The 20,989-nt window shown below is 34.8% G+C and overlaps 1 protein-coding gene across 4 annotated transcripts in view; it reads right to left on the reverse strand.

Moving 5' to 3' along the window:
• The window catches only part of znf618 (zinc finger protein 618), a 43,992-nt gene extending 24,737 nt beyond the window's left edge, over positions 1–19,255 (reverse strand). Inside the window, exons 1-3 of one of the 4 annotated variants that reach the window (XM_052556615.1) lie at positions 18,433–19,255; positions 14,873–14,966; positions 1,250–1,523 (exon numbers count right to left, since the gene is read on the reverse strand). In XM_052556615.1, the coding sequence (XP_052412575.1) occupies positions 1,250–1,490 (241 nt within the window). In that variant the 5' untranslated portion in view covers positions 1,491–1,523; positions 14,873–14,966; positions 18,433–19,255. Of the gene's footprint in view, positions 1–1,249; positions 1,524–14,872; positions 14,967–18,186; positions 18,308–18,432 lie in introns of those variants that run through there. The other 3 variants (XM_052556614.1, XM_052556611.1, XM_052556613.1) reach the window with 3 other exon arrangements.
• Between the last annotated feature and the right edge of the window lie 1,734 nt (positions 19,256–20,989).

The raw sequence follows: 20,989 nt of genomic DNA on the forward strand, positions 1-20,989 counted from the left end.
CAGGAAGGAAATAACGAGGAAACTTCCCCTACATGTGAGCTGCATCTAAATCAAATTTTGTGGTGTAAGCATAAAGTAAATAAAAAAGTTATAGCATTTGGAACCAATGTAGCCTTTTTAAGCTCTTGACACATAGAAGGCATAGAGTTGTTGTTTTTTTTCTGAGTGACATACAAAAAAGCAATGACTCATAACTCCATAACTGTAGGAATTATAGTCAAATACTAGATATCATTTAAAAGGTATCATTTGATAAATTGCAGAAACTGAAAACTGGTCAAATAACAAAAGATTATATTAGAGATTCACCAATGACAATTTTCTTGGCCGATTCCAATTTACAAATTTTCAACAAAAAAAATTCAAGTTTGCCAATTCTGTTAAGAAAATAAATGCATACATTTGTTATAACTCCATAAGGAATATATTTCAATCTAAGTGACAAATAATAGTGAGTTCAGACACTTTTTAAACTGGTCATAAGATGCTTTTTAAATATCATTATTTTGTGTATGTGGTGTTACAGAATATATTGAAAAAAAAAAAAATCTAATACTGTACATTTTAAGTGGGTCCTTCAGACAAACGCAGTCTGCTCTGATTGGCCAAATGACCCAGTGCACTGTGATTGGCTGAACACTACAAGCACAAGTCGGAAAGGTAATGCACCTTTCCATAATTGTGAACTTCATCTTTTAAAATAAATGGCTCAAATTTAAGACCATTTTAAGACCTGCACAAATATTATCACATTTGTAGTCATGCTGGCTTTTGGAGGAAAAAAAGGCAATATCTTTGTGATATTAACTATATGAAATTATATTAATATAAACATTTTCTGCCCTTATATCTTGAAGTACTAGATAATTCTAAATGGATTTTAATAGACTTATTCATGCAGTGAAAGAACGCACTATAAATGCACACGCACTAGTCTAACCTTCTAGACTTCTTCACATAATGTATGCGCGCACTCTATAGGCATTTTGTTTTCTTTTCATGATATAGAGGATAACATCAAATCGCACATAGTTAAAACAACATGGTGATATCATTGCAAGATTCACAGTTAATAGTAGGAACCAGTCCCTATACTAAAACTTTACTGAGAATTCTTTCAATCATAAATAAATAAATAAATCATTCCAAACAGAATAACTAAAAATCAGTAGTGCATGTGTAGCTTACATACTTTACACATATGGCACCCATTAGCATGTCATTACTAAACATGCTTCTGGAGTTGTACCTTGTGTTTGAGAGTTACGAGAGCTTCCTAAAACCACACAGATCTCAGCAGGTATGTTGCTGTCACTCGCTTTGCCGTTACTGGCCACAGACTCAATGGGAGATGCCACCTCGGTCTTTACGTTCACTGAGGGAAGCTTCGGAGACGTTGTTGGTACTGCCTGTGTGGCTCCAGCCTCTGTGGGGACCACAGCAGTGTCCTTCGGCTCCTGGCTGGGGTTCGGCACCTCCTGACAACTCATGACTCCAGGTCTGCTCAGCAAGAGTGAAGGAAACTGCACAAAACAGGAGCGGGATTTTAAGTGATAGAGCTACATGCACGTACATAATTTAAATATATAATATGTGTGCCGTGTTTAGCATGTTTATATATATGAAGCAAAATATAGACGATCAACGCTCCAACAACTGTGCATGCGGGGCAATTTATGTCTTGCATACAGTTACAGAACAATAAGAAGAATGTTAAGAGAAAAACTGGAACCAGTCAAAGCAAATTCAGAAACTCCACACAGGAGCCTAATCTAATTTCATGTAGAATTCAGTAATGCAGAGGAAGTATTTTACAAGCATACAGTATTTCCCTTCTGTGTGGGAGACCTTCATAACGGTGCAGAAGAGCAGAGAGTTGTTTAGGTGAATAACCACAGCTATATGTGCATCGCTCAGAATTCTCTGCAGATAAATAAAATCAACTTGATGCATGCATCTGCAGTCTACAGAATGTGTGTGTGTGTGTGCGTGCAAGTATCTGTATATATCAGGAGTGTTTACTACAGAAACCCTGAACCACAACATGGGGAAAAAATATCAGGTGGATTTTTCGTCTCTTACATAACTCCTGAGCTATTTTTTTTTTTATCTCACTGAAACTTTCACATTTCTTTCCCCTCACGAGCCAGCATGAGAGAGAGAGAGAGATGGCTATTTAACAGTTAGCTTGCAGTACAAATCCTGGCCACCAGGTGCCACTATCATTCGGTACTGCATGCTAATTATTAACTAGCCTTCATTCCCCACTCTCTCTTTCTTGTGGTTGTAGCTTTTTGTGGTAGGGGAAAAAATTGAGATAAAGTTTTGAAAGAGGGGGGAAAAAAAGCTTTTGAAGAGAGAGAAAAGTTTTTTGGAAAGAATGAGAGCAAGAGAGAGAGCGAGATAAGTTTTTTTTTGATGAGGTAAGAGGCAGTTCCTTCTGCACAAATTGCGCTGTCACAAAAATGAGAACCTTGGCAAAACATGAGATTGAGTAATGCATAATCATCACTATTTTTTCTTACATAACCATGTCCAAAAATTGTGTTTAACTTGAACTGAAATGGCTAAAACTGAAATACAATTTTAAAATAGTATACACACACACACACACACAAGGGATGTAACAGTATGAATTTCTTGTCGCGATTGTAGTGAGCTAAATTATCACGGTTTTCCGTATTATCACGGTATTAAAATGTGCTAGAGATGTTATAAAAAGTACCAACACATAAATCACATCAAGTTTTATATTTAAAAATCAACAAACAACGATAAAAAAAATAGGATTTAACTAGCTACTAAAAACTACATTATTAACAGCAAACAAAAGTATTGAATTGGCGGCTTGTTGAAAAAGCTACGCACATTACTCAAGTAGATGAACACAAATGCTGCTAGCGTAATTGAATAGCTCCTTTGATGAAAAGCATCAGACAGAGATTCATATTTGCAGTACACGTTGAATATGACAAATATGATAGCTGCAAACATGAAATAGTGCAGCAAAGATGAAGTTCAGAACAGAATTCTGATTCACACACCTTGCATCTTTCCCAGATTACTTTATTTACTTTTTTTCATGCAGGTTTCAATGCACAGTCCATGATATCTAATATCTGGAGTTGCCAAAGTTTGCAAGGTTAGAGATGGATGTTTATTAGGGATTTAAAAGCTTTAATTAGATGCATATACATATAAACAAAATATAGTATAATAAAAAAATAAAAATAAAAACAGTGCTTGCCTTTCCATTATTAACATTCCTCGACTGAAAGAATACAGTTTTATCACTTCCCATGCTGAAATTTAAAACCCTAATTAAATGCAAAATGCAAATTGTAAGAATTTTGATTGTATCAGACGTCAATATATCAAGTAATATATAGAACAGTGTGGATAGCACCTCTTAATTCCAGGTATGTCCATCAGAAGAAGAGCCAGGAGGCATTATTAGTGTGCACAGGTGTGTTCTTTCACTGATTCATTTCGAAAACCTGCTCTAAACTGTGGTAACTATGAGCAGAATTTCAACACTGTCATCTAATGAGAATTTATTACTCTCTGGCTATTTCAGGAGATGACTGGAAGAGATTAGGCTGACAGCCCTAGTTTCCTTGAACCAGAACACTGGCTGAAAAACACTGGCATTAAAAAAAAAAAAGAAATAAAAAAATAAAAAACATTTTGTTTGTATATATATTTTTTTCTTTTTACTATTTTACATTTAAATGAAAGTGGTGAAAAAAGAAATATCTCCTCTTAAATTTCATCCGAGTGGGCAACTCAAAAAAGCCTTTTCAATTTATATGCTAATGACCTCGGAATTAAAATTTAATAACTGGGAGATATTGAAAAGCATACTTGAATTATACAAAAAATAAATCCTGAAAGAATAGACTAAAATAAGAAATTCAGGGCAGCACACAGGCCAGCGCTGAGCCCTTAAACACTCGTGATTAAATTTTTGATGGAAATCAAAATTGCAAAACAAGCAGGAGATGAAGAGACTGAACATGCTCCATTGTGACACTAAGAAAACGGAAGAGAGGGATTTGTGTGTGTTCTGGATCAGGGCAGATATGCACACATTTATATAAAAAAAATAAAAAAAGTTGAAAATCATTACAGCCTCACAATTGTGTTGTGCATTTATCACTTCATTATTCATTGTCATTTTATTATTTATAGATGTATTAATTCATATTAGGGTTATTTATCATTTATTACAATATATAAATGCTTCATTTTGAATTATTGCATTCATGATTACATTCCCTGGCTTTTCATTTTATTGGATGTTCCATTATTTCCCCCAGAGCTTTAATTGTCCGACACTTTCTCATGTCTAGCAGAGATCAGAGGACTGAACATCTGCTGTGGTAAATGCAGTACAGCTAGCTGTTATTTCATCAATTTTACCCCACCTTATTACCTGCACAATTACTATTTTACTTGCACCCCAGCAAAAACACTGCAACCACATACACTACAATAAGAGCTACATGATCGATTCTTGCAACTGGAAATAAAAGAACACCAAATTACATTTTTCCAGATATCAAAACATTAAAGGAATAGTTCACCCAGAAATGGCAATTTTATCATGAATTACTCACCCTCATGTCGTTCCAAACACGTAAGTCCTTTGTTCATCTTTGGAACACAAATTAAGATATTTTTGCAAATATCTACAAACGTATTTATTTATTTTTTGAGATTAACATGACAAATTGAACTAGTATAAACAGCCTCAATTGCACAGTTAACTTACAAAAATACAATGAACATCAAATAGAGAAAGGAAAAAAAATGTGTATAATTTATTTATATATATATATATATATATATACATTTATTTTAGAGGTGGGCATAGATTAATTTTTTTAATCTAGATTAATCTCACTGTGATCTTGAAATTAATCTAGATTAAAATGGCTCATTCGAATTCTGCCGACGGCATTCAGAATGTGTGTGTTACCCAAATAAAATTGTCAAACAGTAAGTCTTTGAGAAGGGGTTTATCAAGCTAGATGGTGCATTGGAAATGTACATCTCCTGTTTTCAAAATGCATCACAAACTGCTTGAAAAAGCTGTAAACTAATTTCAAATTGCACAATTGGGGACCCGGTGAAGGTTGTACCAGTGGGCCCTGTTTGAAATTGTCTAATTTGTATGTTTGTTTATTTTTATTTATTTGTGCTATTTACACAATGTTTAAGTTTTTTTTTTTTTTTTTTTTTTTTAGTTTTTAGGTGTCAAGGTACAGAAACAAAATTAAATGTAAAAAAGCACTGGATAGTCTTCAATGTAAAAATGAAATATACAATGAAACCTACATTTATTCAGACACCTTCAACATTTCTCCCATTATTACGGTTTAGCTATATATATCAAAAAAATATATCTGGTGTCTGAATAATGTTTGGTTTGACTGTTAAAACTACAAAGTAGTCAAGAGCAGTGAGTGATTTTCATTTTCTTGGATTAACATTACAGCAGCCAGTAGCTAAATTAGGCGCGATCACTTTAAGAGACAATGAATGCATCCCATTTTTTCCTTCAACTGTTTACTTTCACTTAAGAAATAACTGACAGTTTTTGAGAGCATAATTTCCAAGGTGGATATTTTGACATATTTCGTATGTATTTGTCGGCACTAGAGCAAAAATAAGGAAATTCGATGTTCAAGTGTTTTGATCAAAACACTTGAAAACGCTTATTTTTAGCGTCTCGAGACGCCTTTCTCTGCGTAAGCCCTTAACACCAGAACACCGCGAGTACTGAATCGGGCTCTTTCACATCTTGTTTTTGTTTCAAACTGCAATTTGTAATTGTTCGTTCAGGAGGGACTTTGAGGAGAACTTCGCAGAAGAGAGCTTGGTTCAGTGTCGCTGTCCGTTAGGCTGGCCTCAGCCAGTCGGTTATATAAAATATCGAGGTGAAAGTCATCATAGCTTGCTTAGTATTGGGAGTGAGGAGTCAAGTGCCGATTTGGGAGGGGTCTGAGCCGATCGGCCATGATTGCAGTATACGGTATCGGTTGCCAGGGGCAATGCCTTCAGAACTTCACAAAAGCGTGACTAAACATTTCAGAGCGCTTTCATTTTTGAATACGAATACGAGAAAGAAAGGGAAGAAGCAAAGCAATGCAATGCAAAAACATAAGGCGAAAGAAAGGGGACCTTACAGGAAAAAGCTCACACCAAGCGCAAAACAGCGGTGTTTGGAGAAGCTCTCAGGCATCCAAAATATCGACCCATACAAGCTCCCTGCAGCGGTACAGAGACCTGAACAATTTTCCTCCGTGCACACATATGGACATTGGGAATTATATTGTTTATGATGTAAGTCACCTTGCATTCACGCTGTTAATGGCTTTAATCTAACCAGGACATTTACATCTCGCAATCACACATTTAACTACCCTAGCTAACCCAGAACTGGTTTGTCCACTTTCCAGCCCCCAACACAAAAACCTGGTACAGTATGTGTCCTTGGGTTAAAATCAAATCACAACTAAACATACACAGCTTTAGCCTACATCAAAACATGTTGGAAACGTTTGTATACATTGAACATCTCGTTACAATCTAGAGTTTACGAAACAGTCGCAGTTAATTACTTTGTCATTTTGGTCTTACTTTACTTTGGCCAGTACAACGCTGTTTTCATCACCTGCTGTAGATGGACCCAGCCACAGCAGAAAGCCTCGTAACTTTCCAAAGACTTGTGGCTTTTAAACTCCTGCATTGTGTGGTAACTTAAACCAAAAACAATATAATTCCCAATGTCCATATGTGTGCGTGTATGTAAATGGTCCAGGTCTCTGTGCCGCTGCAGGGAGCTCGTATGGGTCGATATCTTGTATGCTTGAGAGCTTTTCCAAATCTCGCTGTTTTGCACTTGGTGTAACATAAAAAAAAAAAAAAAACTGTATTCCACTGTCCCTATGTTGTCCATATGTGTCCAACTGAGAATCCACAATTTTCTTGATCTTTTGACATATTTTGACCCCACCCACTGATTCATGCATGTAGTGTTTACGAGAGAGGCGAATGCACAGGTCTATGCAGAAACCAAACGATAAAGATGCTTTGAGGTTCCCAAAAGTTAGGAAAGAGTGGATGAACTTTATTTTAAAAGAAAATCCAGATATCATCAGTAAGAACTTGTTCCTTTGTTCACTTCCTTGGTTTACAAACAAGGCACAATTCTACTCAGCTTTCTGTGCGGCAGTGAAATGCTGGCGCCTGACCTACTGGAAAACTTGGAAGTGGACTGGGAAGGGGGTTGATGAGTTGGCAATTGCTGATCATGTCATTTTAATCACGTTTACACACTGACACTGAAATATTCATCAGTCAAAAAAAATAAAAATAAATTGTATCTTTGTAAATTGTAATTTTTCCCATCCGTAGCATGTATTTTGAGGTGTTTTGACAGTTCAGAGCAACCGTACAAGCAACCGCCAAAATCAAGAATGGCAATTGTCAAGTTCATCCACTGCGTCTCGCATCACAAAACACTCTATATATAGATCCTTACACACGGAGTTCACAGGAATTGGTAGCCCTTTTTTTCTTATATGTGGCTGCAGTATCACTAGCAAAAGCATCAAACTGAGCCACTGACATCCTTAAGTAGGCCTTAAACTTTGAATCGCCCGCTGCTCCTGAGGGGGAACTCTCCATCCTCTCTATATCTCAGAATTGGATGGACGCAATATTTCCTTTCTTTTTCTAAAAAGCAAGAGGACAACAAAATCATCCTCCCTGCTTAAAGACTCTATTTAGTGCAGTTTTGCAATGGACAAATATGCATCCGACTTCATATACGAAAACACATATATGAAAATTTAGGACTCAGTGTGCAGAGACCTTTATGCATTTTTGACCTAAATCACAGGAGCGTCCATCTATGAGGAATGTACTATGTCAGACAGACAACTATTTAAGTCCGAGTCTACAATCCGCCAAACCTATTTAAACAGTGTGTTCTGAAGAGGGTGATTTAAAACAGGACGAAAAATTGCTAATTATGAAGTACAAAGAACAGAGAACAGTACAAAATAAGACACAAAGGCAGTTTGTTAACTGGCAGTTGATATAGACATCAGGGCGTATGCAAAAAATGATAAAATAACTTAGCCATAGTGTACATGGAAAATGTTTGAAAGTGTATGGGGTTTAGCCAAAAAGGCTAATAATAAAAAGGTGATGAAATGTAGAACAATTATAAATCTGCCCAGAACTGGCTACCGTCCAAAGTATCTGGGCAAAAAGGCCCACAGTAAAGGAGGCCATCAAGAGCCCTACGGCAACTTGAAAGAGTTACAGTCACCATAAACTAACCGCATACACAATACAGACTAACATGAGAGACATGACTACAAAATGCAAAGAAGAGAAACATATTTCACAGTAGAGCACTGATTTACTGTAGCATTTGTCAGGCATGTGTGCCATAAAACAATACACAAAAATGTAATTAGTAAACGAATTTAAAACATGGCCAACCATTATCTAGGTTTGTCACCTTCAGGGAGGCCAAATAATGGACGCCCCTCCCCAATTCTGAACCAGTAATCATATTTCTGTTAATTCTGCATGGATTTATTAGCATTGCTAATAATAGAAAGCAATTGTTATATTACCTTCACATACCATTTGTTTAACAGCTCTATCTAAGAATATACTTAACAGAACTGTTAAGCTGTTAGACAATAAACTAATGAAGATGGAAAATGTGAGCTATGTGTGCTCAGGCATTGACAGTGAACATAAGTTCTGCAAACTGTCAAAATAAAATGTCACATTTACTAAATGTCAGTAATTACAAACAAACAAATAAATAAAATGAAATAGGTCAATGACTACTTTTAAATATTGCAAAGCAACTATAAAAACAAGGAATCTGAATATTTTTAGATATCTTATCTTGCATGTTTTATTTCAGATTAAACTGCAAAAAAAAGTGTAAATGTAAAGTTAAAAACAGTGCTGCACCAATCAGAAAATTTGAGAAACACTATCATCAGTCGGGACCAATCTGGTCACCAATATTTATTTTTATTTTCCAGTAAAGCCTACATTCTGCAGCAAAATACACCACATTGTGAAATAACATGAATTATAAGTAGTGAAATGTTAACACTATCATTATATCTTTTTTTAAATCTTAAAACCAGTTGAACCTGTAATGTGGGTAAAAAGAGTTGAACTAATTCTTTAAAAGATCTTATTTTGTAATTCAAAGAAGTAGGAAAGCCATGGGAGTGTGGAGCCACATGTGGGAATTTCTTATATTTTTGTGTGAACTTTCTTTAAAATTCTGTGACTAAACAAATGCAAGCAAATCTGTGACACTGACCATGTTAACGCTTTTGTCCAAAAGGTCAGATTTTATTACTTTCACTGAAGCACGTAAGATGCTCTTTGGAATATTCACAAATCATGCTGGGATAACATGGATCATCAGTTATGCAAAATCTCATAGAGTCCGTGTCGGCCTGAGTGCAAACTGTCATTAAAAATAAAACCAGCATATAGCAAATAAGAAATATAGATATTATATACACAATACAAATTGTATATTCTGACAACTGCTGAAATGTATCATGGTACAAGGTATTACTGACACTGTAATCACTGAATTAAAACATTACAATACAAGCTGAAAGATTAAAGAACTAGGAGTTTTTATTTCTTGTGTGAACAACAATCAAGATTAAATTTAAATCACTCATTTACTATGGAATTACATTTGGTTCAATAAAAATGAACGTAACTTTACAAAACTGAATGTAACTTTTTCATAAACTATCAAAAATATGCCATTACAAAAGAAAACCCAATGAAAAAAAAAATAAATGAAGTCAGTCAGGCAAATTTAACAGGCTCTTTAGATATGCTTCATTCTTTGTTTATGTTTTCAAATATTCGTTTTCGCTAATCGTGGATTCTGAATGCATTGCCACAGATTTCGCTTACGCTTCACAGTTTTTCGTTTGGTGTTTTGAGACAAACCTCTCATGGGGGCGGGCTTAATAGTGATCTTCTCCGATTGGATAGTAAGCTTTTGATGGACAGGTGCTTTCTGATCGGGAAGTACAGACGTTACTCAGTGCCATGCATATTGGAAAGCTCTCTTGTATTACTAAATATGTAAATACTATTTGACCTTTGATCATCTCAGTCTGTAAAATGAGCTCTTGTCCTTCAAGGCAGCTTGAAGTAAGCTTGTGGTGATTAAATCTGGTTTTAAATCGAGTTTTAAAGAAACTGTACACTTATTTTGGTCATGTCACTACACTCAGAAACTTTGGGATGACATTGGTGTGTTTGTCAAGTGTAAGATTTTGCCAGGCTTCTCAGTACATATGAAAAACATTATATTTGGGTATTATGACTCTGACCCCACAAACGAAAATATCAGTTTTGTTATTGATTTAAATTTTTTCTTAAATTTCTCATTCACAAATGCAAATTCTCCAACTGTAACCCTGTCTTCTGTTTTCCTAAAAAAAAAAAAAAGGAAAACTATTCGAATGGAATCTCAGTTTCTACTAATAAGAAAGCTATAAGGACTGTTAGAATTTGCTCTGCCTTTGATCTCCTTGTGTAATTTGTTCCCTCTTTTCTTTAGTTCCATTTAATTCTTTATTCTTTTTTTGTGGTGGATATTATGGGATGAATGTTTATACTTTTTATGTTTTTGTGCTCTTCATTAATAAAAAAATTTTGCGCTGTGATTTGTATGCAATACGTCGTGCCTTGTATTACTAAATATGTAGATAATATTTTACCTTCGATCGTCTCGGTCTGTAAAATGAGCTCTTGTCCTTCAAGGCAGCTTGAAGTAAGCTTGTGTTACTGAAGTAACCAATAACACCGATGCAAGTTTTTCATGTTACAGTGCGCAACGGTTTGTTATTATTGTCATTCAGTAACACACGCTTACTTCAAGCTGCCTTGAAGGACAAGAGCTCATTTTACAGACTGAGACGATCGAAGGTCAAATAGTATTTACATATTTATTAATACAAATCGGCGTCTTGTACTTCCCTGTCAGAGAGCACCTGTCCATCAAAAGCTCACTATCCAATCGGAGAAGATCACTGTTAAGCCCGCCCCCACAAGAAGTTTGTGTCAAAACAAACAAAAAACTGCAAAGCGTTGAAAACATAAACAAAGAATGAAGCATATTTGAAGAGCCTTTTAAATGTGCGACTGAGTTCATTTTTTTTCATTGTGTTTTTCTTCTTTTGTAATGGCATATTTTTGATAGTTTCTGAAAAAGTTACGTTCGGTTTTATAAAGTTTCGTTCATTTTTATTGAACCAAATGTAATTCCATAATTTACTCACCTTCAAATCATTCCAAACCTGAATGCATTTATTTCTTTTTGCATGGGCAATGGCAGCTGAAACACATTTTGAAAAATATTCACAAAGGTTTAATTGATGGCAATTTAAATTTTTGGATTAATTATCCCTTTATGAAACTGGACACTTAAACTAAATGTAGGCGCCACTTTGTTGTAAGGCGAACTGGGGCTGATTAGAAATTTCCCACGGAGTGGAATGGCTTGGTCTGTATCTGTACTGAGACTCGAGATCATGACAGTGGGGCCTCACTATCCTTTTGGCTTTGGGGTTTAAGCAGGTGGTGTCAGAGTTGTGAGACAGGTTTGTTTTACATTTGTTCAGATATACAGTAAAGGTGACAAGACACTGGAGCAAAGTCAGAATTACTCTTAAATAAAACGTTATCACAGAGCTGTGGGACACTGAGGAACCAGCGATAGCCAGCATACAAGCATCAGTGACGAGAGACAAGCACACAACCTGATTTAGAGTGCTGTAAATCTTCATCTGTTGATGGAAATTAAGCCACAGTGCGTTCTGAAAACCTATTAGCTAAATTTTGTTGAATCTAGGCTTGTTCCACTGTAGTTTCACAATAATCATGCATTTTATACCAGCACACATGAATCAACTAGCCAACCTCACTAATAAACTAGCTGTGAAGCAGCTGTTAAAGCAATAATCCCAGACCTGGCACTGATCCCGGACCATTTTATTAAAAAATAAATAAATAAATAAATATTATATATATATATATATATATATATATATATATATATATATATATATATATATATATATATATATATATATATATATATATATATATATATATATATATATATATATATATATATATATATATATATATAATCATATTTTGATTTGTGAGAAGTCCCTAATAATAATAATAATAATAATAATAATAATAAATCACGATCATATGAAGCATTTTAATTGTTACATATTACATTTTCTGGACTATCGAAAATTCTGATGAAAAATAAGAGAACAAAACCAAAACTTTTTGGGGCTACATTTCCAGCTAAATTGACTAGGTTGTTCCATGGTTCCTAGGTTTAAATTATTACTACTATTATTATTATATTTTTTCCCTGGTTAATTAAAAAAAATATTAATAAAAAAGAAGAAAGCTAAAATATTAAATTAAATGGCATGGATAAATATTACAGTCAAATTACAGTGGGTTAGAGGGCTACATCATGTTATTTACATAGAGATATGAGAATCTATTAATAAAACCCACTGCCTTTAGTAGCTGCATTATATGCCAGTGGTGACAGTTGGGTAAAAAAAAAATATTTCTGGTGCTTAGGGAACCAAGATACAATTCTAATTCCAACATTATTTGTTCTCCAGATATTCTTCTTTAAAAGAAAAAGTATTAGCTGTATGTAAAGTGACCCATGTTTGGATTTTGACCACTGAAAGTGTGTACAATTTACTCATTCAACCACACTGAGAACCCTTTATCTCTGGATCCAAACCAAGGGCCTTAAAATGAAGTTACCAAAAGTCAACAGCTGCTAGAGTCAACTTTTTTTCCTAATATACCTACCAATATCGGTGTTCAAAATAAATTAAGGATGCTGTCATCTTTCTAAAGTCATTTTCCCTGTAATTTGGCCCCAAATCTCAAGTGAAAATTGCCATTTTGGCCCCCCTCTACAAAATATCCATCCATGACATTTAATATTTTGGCTTTCATTAGCTTTTATTTGGATCTTTCTTCAGGGGAAAAAAGCTGGGCAACATCCCAAATTTGGTTTGGCATAGAATATTTGTATGATGTATAAAGAAACATTATAACTCAACCAGTCCATCCCTAACATTGCCATTTAATTTCCAAATAAAAGCAGACAAGTACAATATCTGAATGCCCTTAAACAATCAAAAAACAATTATTCACACAACCCTAATTTGGCAGTAATGCCGTCTCCGAGTTCTAAGTATGCTGCTTTAGCAGTGAGAGTTTGCTATGAGCAACAAACCGTATGGAGTCAATGTAGCATATTATGAAATCTAGGTTCCCAGAATGATGTAACGTTAATAATTACCAGAATCAAAAATAAGGCCTAAATTTACATCTCCTACAGTGAAATAAAGGCAGTGGGGCTAAGCATTATCCTACAGAGTCACAATATCACGGAGTCATTTTGTATTCATTGCTTTTGGGAAAAAGCAGGACATTAATGGAGTTTCTGAGGGATTTAACAAATCACTGCATAGCAACTGTGTAACTTTATAGCTCAGTTTCCACAATTTAGAAGAATTTCAAGCAGTAGATTACAAAAAAATAATAATAATATTATACACACACACACATACTTTCTTCATGTACTCCGTTATGCTGTACACTTAATCATATCAAATACATTTTTGTATATAGATCGTTTACCAATAACTAGAGTTAATAATTTTTATAAGTATTAAATGTTTGAGAGTCACACTATATTTGCAACCTGAATTAAATGAGCAGTGTTATAAAAAGGTCAAATTATCATATTATAATTTTAAGAGACCGAATTGACCTTAACACACAGTCCTGCAAGTCTCCAGTTTTCCTCTCTATGACTACATTTAAATTCACAATATTCTGAAGTATTGTGTAAATGTGACCATTTTCCTACATTTACACAAGAAATTTGGTGGCAAAGTTTAGCAACCTTGAACCTGACATGAAGTCTGAGTGGCCTAAATCTTTGCCACCGAAAGTCCATCATATCATTACACAATGCTGAAGTGACAAAAAGTTACGCAAATCCTGCTTTCAGGGTTTTTATTTTTTATTTTTTTTTTCTTTCCCCACATTAAATGCACCAGATGACTTAAGCTGATAACGGTTATCTATTTCATATTTATTTGTTCTTCTAATATTTTAACAAACTTTTTTTCTAAAAAATAAAAATAAATAGATAATCAAAAGAGAAATTAAAGCACCAAAATGTAATCTATGAATTGCATTTTTATGCATTTGAATAATTTTTTTTTTTTTTTACCTATAATCCATGCTTTTTTGTATCCATACAATAGTTTATTCAAATAAATTTAATTTTAAAAATCTGTTATCTACTGATAATCTGAAGCTATGAAAGAGTTTAAAAAAACTATATATGTCAATGGAGAATGAGATTTGAGAACGGCAGCAGGAAAAAAAGTGACTTTAATTTGGGTCTGTTTGTCTAACAAATCTGATATGGCTTCATAAGACTTTAATATTGCAGACAGGTGTTGCAGATACTTCTATGGTGGTTATTTTTGCAGCTTCAAAGTAGTCATCAACTCATATGGAAAAGAGCTGAATGAAGATTCTTCAAAAACTCTTATTTTGTCAGTAAAAAAAATAACAACATAGTGCTTTGAAACAACAATTTCCATATTTAAAATGAACGATTCCTTAAAGTAAAATGGAAAGGCCACACCACGTTGGCTTGCATGGCTTGTAACATTGATGAAAATGTCGTCAGTAAAAGGCAGTTCACCTTGTGGTGCAGAGCTCAAGGAGTCCACTGTTTGCTTCTACTTCCTCTCCTTCCTTGCCTGCTTTTCTTGAATTCAGCCGAACAAGAGTACAATCTGAAAACAAAATGGTGAGTGGGTTAAAAATTAACCACTTGTTCCAAGTTACAAGTACTGACAGTGAAATGCAGTGGAAAATTACAGACCCCAGGCACCTTGCATGGAAAATCCCAAAATTTATTACACAAAAGGGGGAAAGGCAGGCTTTAAAAATTTCCATGAAAAATTATATTCTAAGATAAGTAACAGTAACAATATAGAGCTGAATACTACTTCCGACCATAGCATTTACCACTCAAATAAAACCAGTGCCTAAAAAGAGCATTAAAAACGCAGTATATCTGCAGCTTTGACACCTCCATAGTGATGTTGTTTCTTTAAGAAAGGTTAGTCTCTGTGTTTTCAGATTTTATAGAGGGAAAAAGAAACAGTTTTTGAATTTATGTGGCTCCAAATTTCTGAGAACACATAAAAGACATGGGATTTTTTTCCCCTCTTGTAAACCCAGCAATAAAGTTTTATGGTTCTGAAAATGTAAAAAAAAACAAATTAAATAGTTTGATATCTAGGTCACACGTGACATCAGCCATGTAAACCTGAACAGCCACACGCTTAATGAAGATCCTTAGAATAACTGTTTAGCTGAAGCATACAAAAATCTTTGGGGAAGAAAAAAAAAGTTTTGGAGTTAATTCTATCATTAAAGGGATAGTTCACCCAAAACTATTTAAATTCTGCCATTAATTACTCACCCTCATGTAGTTCCAAACCCCTAAGATCATTGTTTGTCTTTGAAACACAAATTAAGATATTTTGAAATCCGAGAGCTTTCTGACCCTACATATACAGCAAGGGTCCTGCTGCGTTCAAGGTCCAGAAACGTACAGAGAACATCAAGAAAATAGTCCATGTGACATCAATGGTTCAACCATAATTTTATGAAGCTATGAGAATGATTTGTGCACACACACACACAAAAAAAGAATAATAATAAATAAAAATAATGACTTCCTTTAACAATTATTCTCCTCCATGTCACACCTGGCACCATTTTGGAGAGTATCACTACACATGCCTGTGCTCTTCTCTGAACGTAAATGAGAAGCAGCGCATGCGTGTAGTACTTCAGCAACATCACACACATGCGTTGTTTAATGCAGATCAAAGCACATGCATGTGTTGTACGCTCCAAAAGGTGCGGAGGAGGAGAATTGTTAAATATAGGACTGTGCAATTAATCGAAATACTGTTTTAATTTCAGCCTCCAACAGTTATGAAAATACAATAATCGGCATTAAATAGTTAAATGTGTCGTATTACGCAGCACCCTTTTTTTAGCAGTGCGCTAGCAGTCACACAAACTATTTTGTCAATGTTTTTGGTACGTTTCTGGACCTTGGACATGGTAGGACCCTTACTATCTCTGGAGGTTCAGAAAGCCCTCAGATTTCATCAAAAATATCCAAGTTGTGTTCCCAGGATGAACAAAGGTCCTAGGGGTTTGGAATAGCATGAAGGTGAGACATAATGGCAGAATTTTAATTTTTGAGTCAACTATAGCTTTAAATAAAATTGGCAAAATAACCAATACTAAGAAACTGATCAATTAATTTCCAATAAAACATTTCTTAAATTGTCATCCTGATAGTAGAGTTTGTAATGTACTTGACTGAATTTGTAATGTATTTTGTACTATATTATAGAAGCGCTAAAGCAGCATTTATTTGATTTCATTTTTTTTTATTGGAGGCCACTAAAAATGTATTAAATTTTATGTTTTTGACATTTGTTTATTTGCATTATAGGCATAGACTAGTTCACTTAATAATAATAATAATAATAATAATAATAATAATAATAATAAAGATAATTAACCTACCCTAATATTGTTAGAAACCTGCATGACTTGCTCTCTTTTGTGGAACAAAAAAATGTCTCATTGGGGTCCAAGGTTGTTTAAGACCATCTTTTGTGTCCCACAGAAAAAGAAAAAAAGTCATACAGGAATGTCATGAGGATGAGTACATGACAGAATTTTCATTTTTGAACAATCCCTTTAAAGCCGCTTACATGCTGTATGGTCACCTTTTCTAGAATGAGATGACGAGAAAACACCAGGTCAACGATTCATTTGTCGCACAGCAGACTTGTTAGAATTCAAAAAGAGATCTGACACAGAAAGGTTGTCCATCTAGATTTCTGATGACAGCATCTGTTAATTACCCTAAATGCATTTATACGCCTTGTTTACCAGTATATCAGCTACTGACAATATTACTTTCCAATCTTTCAGACAGATGACAATAAGAACAGTAAAATGTTACCAAATTTCACCCACTGACAGAAAATGAAAGAAAATAAAACATAATGCAAAATACAGATGTTTAAAACACTTGCTGACTAAACTTGTCCACCAACCTTTTTTTTTCTTCTAAATACTGTTAAATATTTAAAATGTGTGTGTTCCATGCTAGGCGATTTGAAGCTGATGTGTAAAGCTATCTTCAGTTTATTGAAAAGGAAACTCCAAATATTCCCACTTCTCTCATGTAACTAGCATTCAGACAGCCAACACGTGTGACCAGTAACATGACTGTTCAGCAGCTTTCTGTACATGACACAGGAACAAAATCCAATCTATTATGCACCCACTGTCAGGTCTGACTGATCATTACAATATTTGCAATTGAGCTATGGAAAAACATCAAGATGTGAGCGAAAAGAAAATGCCAGCTGGTAAGAGTGGATTTTCATTTAACGATATTTTGTTTTCTAATGACACTGAGGAAATTTGCAGCGTTTCAAAACAGCTCGACTGATAAAAAAAATAAATGTTAATATTTAAACGAACCCAAAACAGCATGATGATGAAGTTTGTCTAAAAGGCATAAACGCAAAAACAACTACAGCTTACCAAGCTATACAACGAATAAACAGTAGAAGTGTAGAATATAAAAGAAATGCATCCCTGCAAGCAAAATTAATTGTAATTTCTTAATTCTTTCGAAATATCTACCGACAGATGGCGCTAATTTCGCTGCAAAAACGAAAACCACATTTACATTCTAATTTCATCGAAAATAACGCCGTCTTTCAGTAATAACACTTTCATTACTCTCATCTGCATCGAACTTCACTTCAATAAGTTGCTTAGTGAACGACTGAGCAGTTCGAGCCAACCTTTCTTTCCAGTCGCCAGAGAAGAGTAAAATTCACAGGAAAATTCAGCAAACATGGCTGCTGCGTGTGCTTTTTGTGTTTTCAGATTGTACCCTACCCCGTCTGATTTCAACTCCACAAATTTCCTGCAAAAGCCTCCGCTCGATCCAAACGCACAGACGGCAAGACTGATGCAACAATTCACTGCAAAACAAACTCGCTGCAAAACTTTATTTCGAAAGCAGCTCAGCAAAAAAAAAAAAAAAAAAAAAATGGAAAAAAAGAAAGAAAAAAAAAAATCAACAGATCATGCACTGCACAACACATTCAGATCACATTTGAGAGAATTGTGATGTGATCTTACCGCGCACACAAACATGAGCTCCGGATGATTGCGACCAAAGCACCCGTTACATTGTATCATTTGTGAATGAGGAAAGACGCGGGTGCTCCACTTTGTTACCTCCCAAAATGATGCGGGTCATGCGGAGAAATTTTCTGGGAATGAAGAAATCCTCCCCTTCGGATTTCAAAATGACGAAACGAGTGGGTCTTTCCGGGGCACTTTTTTCTCTCACTCTTCTAGAAACAGAACTCCCAAATTTGATTTCAGCGAATTTGTCTGTTCTCTTCCTGAAATGTCCACGCCACTGGCGGCCGATGCTTCACTGCTGGTGAGGTATATTAATGTTGCGGTCTGCCCCACGGACACATTCATCCGCCATCATGCAAGGGCAGGTTCTCAATTTGCAAATGCATTCATTTCACACAATGCCTTTATGTGGATGGTATCACGTCAGCTTGCCCATCTTTTGGTATAGATAAGCAAAATAACTCAACTGTATGCTTTCATGTAATAGCAATTTTGCGTGCAAAGTGTGTTTTTACATTTATGGCCAAACTAGTTTTTCATCTGCATGGATGAAGAAAACTCTTCTGTTAGACTCACAAATTAACTTGATTCACTGTTTGTTGCCTAAAGTTTAACTACAGTATTTAGATACATTTTAGTATGTCTTGTTGTGATAATATTTTACAGAGAGACACAAACATGTTGTGGAAAGTTGTAAATAGATGTCTAGATTTACAGAAAATTAAGATTATATCCACAGCGCATTTTTGTCTGCACCCAAAACCATAACAAATTATAAAGTGAACCTCAAATCAAAGGACTTTTATGTGTGGTTTCCTTTTTTTCCCATCTTCACTTCTCAAATGGGTTCCGTCTCGTCAGCGCCTCTAGCGGCGAGTCTGCAGAGGGTCTGAGGAAAAAAACAACTGTGATTCATGAAATTTGACAAGCAAATTCCAATTTTCAAAAAAAAAAAAAAAAAAACATAGAAAAAAAGACTCTGGAAATATCACAGAGTTTTCTGACTTCTCATATTTATAAACTTGCCAATACATCCTCACAAATATCATATCATGTAGTATATATATATATATATATATATATATATATATATACCAAAAATATATTCCTCACCCAGGCTGTTAATTGTTTGTTTTATTATTTATTTGTTTGTTTATTAAAAAAATCATAGAACTAAAAAAAATAATAATAACGTGTATTAGTCTAAAGCCTAAACCAGTAAATTACTGGTTTAAAAAGAAAATTGTAAACAGTGTAATAATTACCAAACAACGCTGTAATAGCTGTGGCCGAGTTATATAAAAAATAAACCTGAATTTACAACATTTATAAAACAAAAGTATTATTATACTGAGAACACAGTTCTTTGAATTTGAACATGCTTTAAACTTGCATGCAAAACCACAGCTTTTGCCTTTAGATTTTAACTCAATATAAAAATTGCCGTTTTAATCCTTTGAGATAGCTGATGTATTTACATTTGTGACTGTATGTGCAATCAGCTGCATCTGTATTTGTAAAGGTGTGACCTAAATGGCCCATATACAGGGAAATGACCAATGCAATTAGAATATCTAAGGGTTTGTTTGCAGTGTCTCCAGTGGGACGTCCTAACAGTACAATGTCTATTGTTTGAGATGTGTTTCTTTTCAAAAAAGTTCCATTCAGACAGCATTTGGGTTACGATTCTTGGAAGACTCACATGCTAATATCATTGCTGAAGAACTGTGTGCTATAATAATACCTTGAATAGATTCTCCTCCACAACTTTGGTCAAGCTTCCTGGTTTTATGTTTTAGAAGAATACATTGGTGAAGCATGCAAAGACTACTGAGTCAAATACAGCAGTCGAATACACACAAAAAAGAAACACAGAAATTAACCATTACAAACTAATGTTTTACAGTAGCAGTATTGCCAAGTTTGCAGTTTCCGTCACAATTGGGCTACTTGTACAGTAAACTGTTGCCACACGCTGAAGTTTTTCTCTCCATAGTTTAAAGTGGGCTATTGCATTATTGTTTACACTATGATAGCCCAAACCGCATGTTTTGAATTTTTTACATTCTACCAATGATAAAACTGCTACTTTATGAGTTTTGTTAAGGAAAGGCTGCCTTTGAGCTCCTTTGTGACCGTTTATGGTTACTTCTAGTGATTTTCAAGTTGAAGTTGTGTTTAACACATAACAGTGACTGTAAAATGTGTATTTTAGGATTTGGATAGGGTCATTTTGCTTGTTTTAGGCTATTTATTATTTGCCTTTGGGCTGGGTTTGTACTGTACTACATCCCAGTTCTTCAGTAGTGATGTTATGTTACAGGGCAGGTATGGCCTAATGGTAAGAGAACTGGATTTATAACTCAAATGTTGCAGGTTCAAGTCTCAGTGCTGGCAGGAGTTGTGTGGGGTGAGTAAATGAACAGTGCTCTTATTCCACCCTCAATACCCATGGCTGAAGTGCCCTGGAATAATGTGGAACAATCTGTGGGACAGAATTTTATGCATGAAGACAAAAGGGCTACAGACTATACTGTTAGGACCCCAC

The sequence above is a fragment of the Carassius gibelio genome, chromosome B5 (assembly GCF_023724105.1).
Source record: "Carassius gibelio isolate Cgi1373 ecotype wild population from Czech Republic chromosome B5, carGib1.2-hapl.c, whole genome shotgun sequence".
Lineage (NCBI taxonomy): Eukaryota > Metazoa > Chordata > Actinopteri > Cypriniformes > Cyprinidae > Carassius > Carassius gibelio.